The 13,363-nt window shown below is 39.2% G+C and overlaps 1 protein-coding gene across 1 annotated transcript in view; it reads left to right on the forward strand.

The window, feature by feature from the left end:
- Positions 1-11,483, forward strand: part of LOC104524390 (glucagon-like peptide 2 receptor) — a gene marked incomplete at its 5' end in the record, with an annotated part of 11,704 nt that extends 221 nt beyond the window's left edge. The window contains 4 exons of the mRNA XM_010167252.2: positions 789-877; positions 3,116-3,254; positions 9,128-9,169; positions 11,145-11,483. Coding sequence (XP_010165554.2) covers positions 789-877; positions 3,116-3,254; positions 9,128-9,169; positions 11,145-11,483 — 609 coding nt within the window. The remainder of the gene's footprint in view (positions 1-788; positions 878-3,115; positions 3,255-9,127; positions 9,170-11,144) is intronic.
- Between the last annotated feature and the right edge of the window lie 1,880 nt (positions 11,484-13,363).

Below are 13,363 nucleotides of genomic sequence, written 5' to 3' on the forward strand. Positions count from 1 at the left end.
ATTTTAAAGATAAATCTGGGGAGAACAGCATGAAAACTGCTTGATTCTTTCCACAGAACAAGAACTATGATTCCAACAGTAATATCTACATACCAAAAGAAAACAAGAAAACTAGTCCCAAATAACTGTCCAGCCCCAAAATGAGGAAGCAGGGTTATTTGTTAAAATTAAAATGTAATTGTGTACTGGAAGATCATGTGTCACAACGTATGTGTAAATCAGGCTGAGTAAGGAAATGCTAAGTTTCTCAACTTCGCAACATTGATATCTTTTTTCATAGGGCTTTTGGTTCATGGAAGTGAAATAGTTAACACCTCATAGGCACTTACAGGCCTCATTAGAAAAGAAATATTTGCAGATTGGTCTTGGTCAAGTCAGCACTATTTAATTAACAAATGAGTGAATTAGCCATAAAAGAATGCTCAGGGCTTCCTTGTCTGGCTGGCTAGAGCCTCTTTATTGGAAGAATTGCAAGCACTGCTGGTTTTTATCACATCATGCTTACCTGTCATCGTCTAGTGAAGAGTTGTATGACCTAAAAGTATATAAACTGCCTCATTTGGAGAGACTTGATAGCAGCAGAGGCTGTCACTGCTACTCTGTGCTCTCTGCTGCAGCTGTGGTAGTAACCTGTTTCTGTTCCAACCTGATTACAACTGCATTCTGGTTATTTGGTGACAGGTATGTCAATGGTCAAATGTAAAATATCAGTTTTATATTTCTTTAATAGCTATATGAGTAGTGTCATAGCATTTATTGTAGGTAACCCATACGTGTTTTCTTTCAAGGTTAACTTTGGTATCTTCTTAAAAATTCTCAGGATGCTGATTTCCAAACTAAAAGCTCAACAAATGAGCTTTCATGACTACAAATACAGGTATGTAATAAATAACAAAGAAGTTCTAGGCCTTTTTTTTTTTTCTCACAACATCTGAAGATTGCCAGTTTGCCCTTGCAGATTATGCATTTACCTACCACCACCAAGTATAACAAATATTCAGAGTATGATAAAGGAAAGCCATCTGGGGAAAGAGGCTCCACAAACATTTTCTTATCTGAGAGGTAAAGGCAGGTCAGCACCTGTGGGCTTTTTCTCAAGGAATTTGCAATGCAGTAAGATCTCTGCTCTCAGGTATTCTCACTGTACACCTGTGGCATCTACTGCTGTGTCACATTTTTCCCTTGACTGTGACAAAATGTCCTCAAAAGAAATGGAAGTGTAGAAGATTCGTGGGACATTCCTAAGTGACATTAGCATTTAGGATCTGCTTCTTTTCACAGACACAAAAATGTCCCTGGTCTTCTTGTAAACCCAAATCAGAACATCATCCTTAACCTGCACTCTTGAAGGCCCTGGTGTGGACTCTCTTGGCCAGAGTCTCAACGGTACATGAGGTACATCATGTCTTATGTAAAGTCCTGGAGGTGGCCTTTGCACAAACATCTTCCCACTTTGCAGGAAAAGCAAGGGCAGGCTGCTCTGCAAAGAGGTAAAGGTGCAATGAAAACTACACTCAAATCAGTGGAAAGCTGAGGATTTGTTAACTTTTTCCACATCCCAGTTCTTTTGAGTTTTTAGTATCTTTAATCAAAGCATTGTGAATCCCTGTCTGCTACTTCAGTCCTGCCTTACTAAGATGAATTATTTTACTGTCTAAAAAGACTGGGCAGGGGAAGAAGGGATGGAAATTCCACCACTAACTTCCTATTCTAATACTAAATCCCTAACAAGAAGTGTATTTCCATTTTCCTTCAACACTCAAGGTCCAAAAGAATTCAGCTATATTCTCCAGATTGCTATAGGAAGATTGTTGTAATGATAGTCACAGACAGCAGTGCTTGTATTTAAAATTGCATCATGTTTTGCATTATCTTAACTACTGCTTATAATTTTGCTAAACTTTTAAAGATTCAAGCTATTCCTCACACTGCAAGTCTTCCTCAAAACTCACTCTTTTGAGATCTCTTCTTTCATCCATGCAAACATGTTCCCAGACTTGTCAAAGAAGATTCTATTACATTAAAATTATTCTGGTTACATTTTTTAAAAAGTAGACTGCTGACAGTACCACAGAAAATTTCTATGCACCTATATAACTTTTTCAGCAGTGATAGGAAAGTCTGAGGACTCTGTTAACTGATCACTCATGTTCAGCTGTGTAAATATTATTCTGTTACCTAGCAGCATAAGTTTGATGATAGCGGCCTTCCTGTTCAATTTTTTGTCCCTAACTTTTCACTATAAACCCAAAGTCAAGATTCCCTCCTGTACAGGCTCTTCTGATAGTGTGCTCCAAAATTTATATCTAGGAATTTGTCCTCAAAAATCAGAAAATTACTAATTCCAGAGTCAGAATATTGAGGCAATATTTCTGGAATCATTTCCTTGTTGTTGAATTTTTTATTTTTGCTTCAATGTGGTGGTTTCACTTGGCTAGCAGCCAAACCCAGCCACTCACTCACTCTCCCCCTACCCTAGGGAATAGGGTAGAGAATTGGAGGGGTAAGGGTAAAGAGACTCATAGGTTGAGATAAGAACAATATAATAATTGAAATAAAATAAAACTTCAAATAATAATGACAATAATAATGGTAATATTAGTGATAAAATAATTGTAAGAATGGTAATAATAAAATATACATGAGTGATGCACATCGCTCACCAACCAGAAACCAAGCCCAGACCATTCCCAGATAAAAATCCCAGAGAAGTGACAATCCTGAAACTGAAACAACAAACCTGGAAGAGCAAGAGCCCGAGTGAGAGTCAGAGAGCCCGACACCCTTATTAATACACTGAACATGACATTATATGATACGGAATATCCCATAGGCACATCCAAATGCCAATTTGGATTACTTATATTAATAATCCTTGCATTGGGACCCCCAGACCCTACCCCTGTAGACTTGGCAAAACACAAAGTCCTTCAGCTTCCAGCGACAATTGAAAACATTGGTATGTTATCAATATTCTCCTCATAACAAATTCCATACTGAAACCAAAACACAGTGCTGTTCTAGCTACTAAAAAGAAACATAGCTCTGTCCCAGCCAAAAACCAGTACAACCAAGGATGCTGAAAAGAGACTATAATCAAAATTTTCTATTTAAGATTGGCAAGATCTACACTTGTGCTGATTCCATTGTTGGGGATCCATGAATTTGTATTTACCTTCATCACCGATGAACAAGTGGAAGGACTTTCAAGACATATAAGACTTTTCATTCAGCTGACAATGAGCTCATTTCATGTAAGTACTGTTTTGCAAGTACCTTCTTTAGGGGTCACAGATACACATATATATGATGCTCACCTATAGATACCACAGATATACAGTATTCTTATTTAATATTATCCATCATGTCTCTAAATATGCTATTAGAGTGACAAGATAAGTTCACAAACTGCATATTTAAAATATGTTAGTCCCAAAGAGCAAAAAAAGGAGTCCGACATGTTCAGAAACTGTTCTGTGTTCTCTAGTAATGGGTGAAAGCTCCTTACAGACCCCTGTTCTGAAAACAGGATTCAAGTGATCTATTTAAAATATGAGTTTCAAGGATGTTAATTCCTAAAAAGCACTGGATGTTGGGGGTTTTTTTAACAAGATTTTCAGGTGATCTGTTGACTTGACAGTCATGCTGAGGGGAGAGTTGGTTCTGAACTCACCAATTTCAATGCATAGTATATGTTCAGCATACGTCAAACACAGTACAATGACCTTGTTGTCATGCCACTGTAGAAACAAAAAACAATTAAGACTCTGTACCAGGAGATACAAGGATCATCTTCACTTTAGCTTGAGTAGTTGGGGCAGTCAGTTCATGACTGACACGTCACTGACACAGCGGACCTGTGTGGCAAGACTTACCTTTTAGGGCTTTTTCCAAAAGGAGTTGAATGTAGTCTACATGGCATTTGCGGCAGTTTGACGAAAGGAGATGCAGATCTGAATACTGTGAGAGCAGAGTTAAAACATCTGCTGTGAGGAGAAGCATGTGAAGAATAAGCAGGAAACACTTTGTGTGTGGCTCCAGCCTAAAGGACACACTCTAGATATGCCTATCAGATAAAGGCACTCAAGCAAGTGCATTGAAGACACTTCTTGACAAGAACTTGTCAGGGCCATGACTCACCTGAATTGTGTGCTGTTCAGCAGTTTTAACAGAGGTACTTCCATGCAAGCCTAAGGAAAAACTCAAAGACTTTTCTTTCTTTTTTTTAATGTGAAAAGCACACCTACATACTTCCAACACCTACATACCTCAGGCTTCCATCATTCACATTTAGGCATCAAAGATGTCATCTGAGATGCCTTTTTGAGGACCTCAAATTGGGGCTTCTGTCTCTTTCATGGTTTTAAGTATAAATTCAACAAAGCAGTTAATGTATTAGAAGTGAAACACAGAAACCCACTGTATATTCAGTGAAGAGGCACCAGTAAAAAAGTCCACTTTTGCACACTAGACCCCTGATTAGTGCACTCGTCTGGGAAACAAAGACAATACAGGTCCCAGCTAGGAGATTGTTTAATGTATTCCAGGGAAGTGTCCAATAAATCTTACACAGCACTGTTTCCTTCTGCCCAAAAAAATCCTTTGTAAGCCAGCAACCAAAGATGCAAAATGAACTGAGAAGAAAGAGAATGAAAGAGAATTTGAATCTATGACTTAATTGTTAGAGCAGTTGGCTGGGAAAGGGACACTTTGAAGCCTCAGCACCTGCCCCTTAGTGTTGATACTATTTACATTAAATCACAATAGATTTAAAAAGGTAAGAGAAAACTAAAGTAATCAGAAGAGCAAGGAGTAGAAAATCTGAACATATAGTATAACAATTGCTTTACTCATCCTTTTCTTCCACTCATAGCCTGAGACATGGCTGTGGTGAGGCACTAGGTATTTCTTGTACTTCCAGGTTATTGAGCAAAATATGGGATATATCAGAACAGCCAGCTTCTCCTCCTTTGAGGAAAAGCACATTGACCCACTGACTCTAGATAGATCCTTAACACAGGTGTTTTAGTCCATGCAAGCAATAACTGAAGCTCTTGCATTTTCTTATTTGTCATTTTTTTCTTGGTTGCTTTCCATCCCAGCTTCCAGTTGGGTTATCGTGACTCCCAGCTTAGGTGCCCAGTGTCCCGTCCTCCACCCCATTCAGTATGTACAGGAACTTAGCACTTGATACTTGAACTAGTGCAGCCCTGAATATTCAACCTTGGGTCACAGCATTTAACTCCCCACTGAATATAGTTTCCTAGCCCTCAAATGCTCATATTTGCCATGTTCCTACTGGTCAAAGGACTTCTGGTATTTTCTCCCAGCAATAAAAAGATCATCTCTACATTTTCCTCTCATGGTTCCCAAGATTTGTCTGGCAAGGGGAACACCTGTATACTTGTGTCTCATATCTACTCCCATATCTCTACAGTGAGCTGTTTTTCCTTCTGGTACTCACTGCAGCTTGACAAACAGGAAAACTCTTCCCATTTTGGTTACAAATATATACAAGGAGACTCAAGTCCTTATGGGATGCTATTCATAAATTCTAAGATTTTAAGGTAGTCTCTTTTTAATGGAGTTGCCATATATCCAGTTCTCTCAGAAGTCACATAAGGTAAATCACATAGCAATTTAACTTTCCTGGGCAGAGAAAGAGCTTTCTTGCTGTCTTCTGAAAGAACTGGGAAGTTTAGGAAGTACTAATAATTCTTCAGGTGAAAGAATAACAAATGAAGTTCATTCCTGCAATACTCAATTTGAAATGTCTGTGTATCAAGCTATTCTACCCCAAAAAATTCATAACTATGAGAATGTCTGTCCTCATCCAAAGTTTGGTCTCCATTTCCCCAAGGGATATGTTAATCCACCAAATGTGCAAAGTGGCACTATGGCCTCCTATACGTACACTCACAAAAAATACTGTACTCATGAACAAATTTCTAGATAAAGATAAAATTTATCAGAGCAGTCATGTGAGAGGAACAGATAGATGGACTAGCATCTGCAGGTGGAAGTTTCCAGCCTATACAGTCAGCAGAGTGTTAGAGATGTTTATGCACTTGACTCTCTTTCAATCACCCTGTCTTGGTAACATGTAAGTAGGAAGAAATTTAAGGTACTGAAGGAATGACAGTGTAGCTCTGACAGCTCTACCCCCTCATATCTTGGTTGCAAGCATGAAAGTGTGAAGGAGCCACACTCAATTACAATGTTCAACCCTAAATGGTCCAAATTCCACAGTGAGCTGTTAATTGAAACTAAATGGTTATTCTCAGATAGACGCTTATGCACAAGTCTACATTTGTTTCACTATAACTACCTACTCTCCAGTTTACAGGAACTGGTCATTCTGCAGGCACAGAGCACTGCTCTCTGCCTCAATCTGTGTTCTGCAGAGCTGCTGAGTAATTACTCTTTCAGTAGTACTCCCATTAATCTACCTGCTTAGCACAGTTGTCCATTACCCTTATCTTCCTGCCTTGTCCTTGGTGAAACAGGACAGCAGTTTCCAGGCCTCTTTTCTTTAATGAGGTACCCAGCAATATCTCTGGCTAGAAGTCCTAACTACTCACTAACTCACTACTTTGACATATGTCTACCCTCTTCTACCATCTGAGACATGAAGTCATCAAAGCATTATTGCACTTTTGCCATAACTTGTGGTGATTCTTGTTTTTACCCTGTATGTATGCGTTAGTGCTCTGGTGTATGTGTGCATCGGTGTTTTGACAATGTTATTGAGGCTCTAATGAAAAATTTCTGCTACAGCTTGAGGGAAAAAATGTCTAGGCAGGCAGAAGGGAGTTCATGCAGAGTCATCACCTTAAAGGGGGCCTTCTGATGTGGTGTTGAAGTACACGTTCCTCAGTTAGACATATCCTTACTTGGAGAGGTTGCAGTGACTAGATGTTATTTTAAGAAACACAAGATCATTTTAAGTGAAAATTTTATTTACTGGCTTGTACAAAGAAATCTGATCTAGAAGATAATTTACTCATTCCTCCTAGAAAACACAAACTTCATTCCTTTTAGAGGAACATGCACATGCTTGGCTACATGGCATGCTTTAGAAGCGAAACCTCTTTTCAAAATACCCAAAGATCTTAGACAATGTTTATTGCAGATTCTCTTTTTTAGCGACAACATTATTTATGAAGGGATTAGCAAAAAAAATCACATAAACTGTACACAATTACATTTGTTTAGACCATAAATCTTCTCAGTAGTTTTAACAAGCAGTTAAACTGTTTCGTTAAAGAAAAACAATTAACTCTGGGATCTCATCTATAGGTTTTAATGCAAAGATTTCGAAGGAACATAATATTAAATTCTAAATATGGGTTCTGTTGTAGATATGATACTTTTTTTTTTAGAAAGTGGAGAAATATAAACATCTTGGCTCCCCTGTGCATGTGAACTGGTGCCACATAAAAACATACTGTTGTATTTTTTTATACTGTTATTGTAAAATAACAATAACAGTATAAATAACAAATAAATAACAAATAAATAAAACAACAAAAAACAAATAAAAAACAAATAAAATAACAAATAAATAACAAATACTGTTATTTTTTTATACTGTTGTTATGGATAAAACCCAGTTATTTAATGAGTAATTTATCATGCTGCCCTTGTCAATAGAACTGAACAAACAAATGTGAGACCTGCACATCCTTTCCTATTGGTTATTATGCTAACTAACATTTCTTCTAAATCTGATTCTTTTTCCCTCACACTGTGATGATTTTTGAAATGTGTGCCTTAGAAGTCATGGAATATGGGAAAGATTTTGAAGTATGAAGTTATATGTATTGCAAAAAAAAAAGGAATATGAGGAAGTATTAAAGAAATCAGGATGTAAAATCAACACCAAACATAAATGATCAACTGAATTTTCCACCTTCTAGTATGATTTTTCAGTGATTCTACCTGTCACTGCATGTTCTGATCTTACAGCAGCAGTGAACTAAATTCACACAGGGATTTACAAACTTACATTCAACACAGAGGTGCCACTAATATTCACAAAGTCCTCTCAGTCTGGTGAGCTTCTACATTTCTGGGAGTAGATTTCATCAAGCTTAGCAGTCACAGAACTTAAGAGCACCATGTAGTTTAGATCCTATTTCTGCTTGGGGTGCCTGTGGGGCCAAATTGAGAGTTCATGCTCAGGACACAAAAAACCAACCTGGCAGAGACGTTTTCATGGACTTTCTACACAAAAAAGAGAACTATCTCCAGTTGCTGTTCTGCATTAAAAAGCTGCTTTTTAAGTTGTTGAACTTGTATTTACCCATCAAAACCATCCATGGGTTCTGATTCTTCTATTATTACTGTTGTAAAATTTAACCCCACAGTAAAATATCATCTATTATAAACCCCAATGATCTCAATATCTTGTATCTGTGCCAGACTGTTAGGCTGAGCTGCATGCATGTAAACTGTTTTAATCTGAGATCAAATATAGAAAGAGAGGAGGAAAATGGAAAGAGTAATTTTGGGCTTGGTTTAAAACAAATTTTATCTCTAGGATCTTTTTTTTTTTTTAAGGTGTTTATTTAAATCTGTTTCAAAGGAAAAATGGCATTTCAAAATAGCCTTAACACTTATCAAAATAACACTTAAGCCTTAAACTAGCACAAATAATTTAATATATCACTACTTTTTAAAAAACACCCAAATGTTTTGGGTAGTCTTAGTCTTAGCCAGTGGTCTTATGTGCAAATTCAAACAAGCACATAGATAATATGAGACCCCAAGCTGCATTTTTTTTTTTCAACCAAGTTTAGAAACAGCAGCAATCTCAGTATAACAGCAGTAGTTTGAAAAAAAAATATCATGTGGTAGCAAAATGAAGATAACATGGAAGAACAAACTAGGTTGTATAGTCTCTGTTCTTCAGCATCTGCACCAAATGTGCCCTACATTTGTTAAGGGCATACAAAAACAAGTTAATGGGTACTTCAGTGATTGGTAAATACAACTAGTTTCCTTTTTGAAAATTAAGAAACATTGTTTATATTTGTAGTCCTAACTTTAATGTCATCTTTAAATGAAAACTTCAGGTATTTCCTATATACTCTAACTTTTTCCTCTTACTGTCTTTCTCTTACAGGGTTTTTTTGTAGCAATTTTGTATTGCTTTGCTAATGGAGAGGTAAGAGACAATGCTATGAGAAAAGTTTTTAGTTGATTAGTAAAGTATGTTAATGACACCAAGAAGGATGAACACATTAACTAGCTTTGGTTATTCAAGAGCATGCATGCATTCTTTTGAACTGGTATGATTGTTTTGTATGAACAGAACAGCAAGGCTTCTCACAGGTTTGGGATTCAAATGCAAAGTATTTCCACTGAATGAAGCCTGAGTGGCTCCAGCAATGTGGACTTACGAATATCCTGTGGTGTCTGAAATACCACTAGAGGTTTAGGGTCCGCCATCTAAACCACATTATTTTAATGAGCTGGAATCCTACACTTCATGTCTGGCCCTGCTAAATCCTCTCTTAGTTTACCCCTTAAAGCCATGTGAAGCAACTGAATTTGGGATGATTTAGTATCTTACACAGCAACAGGTTGAAAAAATAATTTCATGCATCCAATACTCAGGACATCCCTAAACTTGGTGTGAGGGGATTCCTTGTCTGGAAGTTGTCTCCTGCTATGCCTCAAGGGACAGCTGGGAGTTCAATTTGCTCCATGCCAGGATTTAGGCAGATCAGTGATGGCTCTTATGCAAGGAGTTGACAGCAGAGAAAGCTAACCTCATGCTCAATGTAGGGTGAAGACTGAATTCAGACCAAGTTGTTCAGGTTTTTGTCCAGCTGAGCTTCAACCTCCCGCCAAGGACAGAGGTTCCACCACCTCTCTGGTCCTCTGTTACAGTGCGTCTCTACTCAGGAAGAAACATCGTTTCCATATATTCTGTTAGAACTTGTTCTATTTACTTCAATTGATGATCACTGTTTCTTAAGTCCCTATCAAACATTTCTGTAGAGTGCCTAGCTCCATCTCCTCCACGTTCTCCTCATAGGCAGTATTTAGGCCTTCAGTGTGAACAAGCCCCATTTACTCAGCCTCTACTCATAGGGTAAATTCTCCAGCCCTGATCTCTGCTGCTAAGTTCAAGCTTATCAACACAGTTCTTGTACTAGGGGCCCACAATTAGATGCAGTATTGAGAGGTAGTCTAACACTTCCCTTATATTTGGTCTGGGTGCAGATCTCCATTACTTGCAATAAATAGATATGTCTCCAGCATCAGTAGCACTTAAGTGCCTGTCACAACCACCTGTCACCACACACTACACTGACACAGTGTATGAATCTGGACATCTTAAAGGCACCAGTGAAACAAATGCGATGGGCTTTATACAAAAGGTAGACCATATGTTCCTAATATTTAACAGGGAATCCTGGAGCAATTTTGGAACTACTTAAATTTAAAAGAGAGCTGGCACTTGTCTGCAATTCAGGAAAACTCGTCCAACATTTGTGAAGAGCACAAAACTGCTTGCATCTCTCATCAGCAGTTAAAAGTGGCTCTTTTGGCCTTATGCCTCCTTGTCCAGCTGATATCCCAGGCCAGAAGGCCTGCTGGTTAGAGCAAGGGCACATCCCACTGCTCTGGGCGGGCCTGAAGCCTACCCTCCGTCTGTAGTGCTGGCTTGGGTGACGCAGGCAGCAGGACACTCAGTGCTGAGGATTTAAGGCAGACTGCTGGAAAAAAGTTTCAACAAAACAAATCAGATACCCAAGCACAACAGTCCAGCAAATCTGTGTGGTCCTAATTTCCACAACCCTTGGACTTTCTTCATCCTCACTTCATCAGGTTGTAAACATCAAAGTCACTTGAGCTCTCCCTTACACATGCATTAGGATCACAGTGTATCAGAGATTCAGGGGCTAGAAAAAACTTTCCTAAATTAGAGTGAAGAGGGTGGACTTTTAAGATTGACTTAGAAGACAAGTCTTTTTCTATCCTACAAGGACTTCACCAGATATGAGTTGCACCCCAAAGGGGCAGGCAGCTTAGCACTTCCACAGTCCCTCTCATTTTACAACTAGCATTTGGGCTAGTGAACTGCAGGATGGCCATAAGACCATGGACAGACTGTTTTCTTCTCCTCCTAGGTGAAAGCAGAGCTCCAGAAGCACTGGTCCCGCTTCCTGCTGGCAGATCCCTTTGGCTGTAAACTCTGCTTTCTTGGGGAAAACATAAAATACCTCAGGAAATGTTCACAGAAACAAAAAAGGCAGCACCTTAGCAGCAAACACATGTGCCTGGAGGCAAGTGAGCTGCACAGAGGCATGCAGCTCCAGCAGGTACTAGTAAAGCAGAGGACAGATCTCAACCTAGAGCAAGGCTGTGCTCTCCCCTCTCATCCACGGGCAAGCATGTCAGACAGCAGCGAAGGAGAAGTCACCACTGGAGAGACAACTGAGGAAGTCTTTGAAGAAAGCGAGATTTAGAAAGCTGTCCACTAGGACAGCACCTTCCGTCAGCCACAGCACTTCGACAGATCTTCCCTCACCTCTGGACTGTACAGATCTCTGGGATGTGCAATGCAAGGAAGAAGCAGTAAATATCCCAAGTGTCCCAATTTTCTTAATATGAGAAAATATTTATCTGGATGTTACTAACCTGCATGGCTGGGGTAGAAGAGGTTTGTTGGATTAAAAGATGCTTTGAGTTGACCAGTCTGGAAGATAACTGATGCTGAAAGAGGTGTACATAGGGGAGCAGGATGTACTCCGGAAATGAGTAGACTCTGAAAACACACATCGTGTCCCTGCCACTTCATCCATGCTTGACTGCCATTCTATTCACATAATAGAGAAGTTATTTCTTTTTCTCTTTCGTAGGTGTGTTCCTTAGATATGTGTGTAGAAGACTCTTTTCTCTGCAGACTGAAATCATTCCCCATCTCAAAAAAAAAAAAACAGCTTCAAGCCAAAACAGACACATTTTGTTTGAGCAAAATGAAGAGATTTATATATATATTTTTAAAGTTTGGGAATAAACCAACTTTTGCTTGCATTTACGAGCATCTTCACTTACAATTTAGTGCTGGAAATGTCATTATGAAATGAAAGACCAAAATATTTTCTTTTGAAAGTGCCCAAATGAAATGTTTTGATACAATTTTTTTTTGCTCATTTTCGTTTTCACTATTTTTTTGACACAAGCCACACATTTTGATGCATCTGCAGGTTTGCCCTAACTGTGGCCCAAATGACAAGATAGAGCAGTGGTAAGTGCTGTTTCCACCTTCCTCCCAGGGGACCCAAAATGGATGATGATATGAGATTGTGTTAGCATCAAAAGTATATTATGAAGTTCTTCTCCTAGCATTTAACAAGAATCATGATGAAATTTTGTCACATGCAGCTCACCCAGACACCTAAGAAATTCAGTTAGGTTTGTTAATATTCTATGAGCCAGTTTCCAAACTTGCAGATGAATGCCAATTGGCATACTGAAAGAAAAAAGAAAAAGGCAATAGAAATATTAGCGGGCAATATTTATCTAAAATATAAACATGTACCCAAGGCACAAACAGTTGTAACTATCTAGCCTGCAGTTAGTTACAGAGCATATGTTATTAATTCTTCCTGTACTTTACATTTTTAACCTAACTTCCTGAAAATGCAGTAAAACATATCGTAGCATCATAGAATCATAGAATCCTAGAAATGGTGGGGGTTGGAAAGGACCTCTGGAGCTCTTCTAGTCCAACGCCCCTGCCAAAGCAGGCTCACCTCCAGCAGGCTGCACAGGACGGCATCCAGACGGGTTTGGAATCTCTCCAGAGAAGGTGTCTCCACAACCTCTCTGGGCAGCCTGTCCCAGTGCTCCTGGCACCCTTACAGTAAAGAAGTTTTTCCTGATGTTTAAGTGGAACCTCCTGTGTTCCAGCTTGTGCCTGTTGCCCCTCGTCCTATTGCTGGTCACCACTGAAAAGAGACTGTCCCCATCCTCTTGACAGCCACCCTGTAGATATTTAGAAACATTGATAAGGTACTTTCTCAGTCTTCTTTAGGCTAAAGAGACCCAGCTCTCCAACTATATCAGGTTGCTCAGAGCCCTGTTCCATCTGACCTTCAATGTTTCCAGAGATGGGGCTTCTACCACCTCTCTTGGTAACCAGTTCCAGTGTTTCAGCACCCTCAGTGTAAAACACTTCTTCCTTATATCTAGTCTCAGTCTCCCCTCTTTTGGTTTAAAACCATCAACCCTTGTCCTATCACTACAGGCCCTCCCTATCTTTCTTGTAGGCTCCTGTATTGCGTTTGTGTGACAAGGTTTTGGTAGCGGGGCCGGGGGGGGACATAGGGGTGGCTTCTGTGAG

The sequence above is a fragment of the Antrostomus carolinensis genome, unplaced genomic scaffold (assembly GCF_000700745.2).
Source record: "Antrostomus carolinensis isolate BGI_N321 unplaced genomic scaffold, ASM70074v2 scaffold22254, whole genome shotgun sequence".
Taxonomy (NCBI): Eukaryota; Metazoa; Chordata; class Aves; order Caprimulgiformes; family Caprimulgidae; genus Antrostomus; species Antrostomus carolinensis.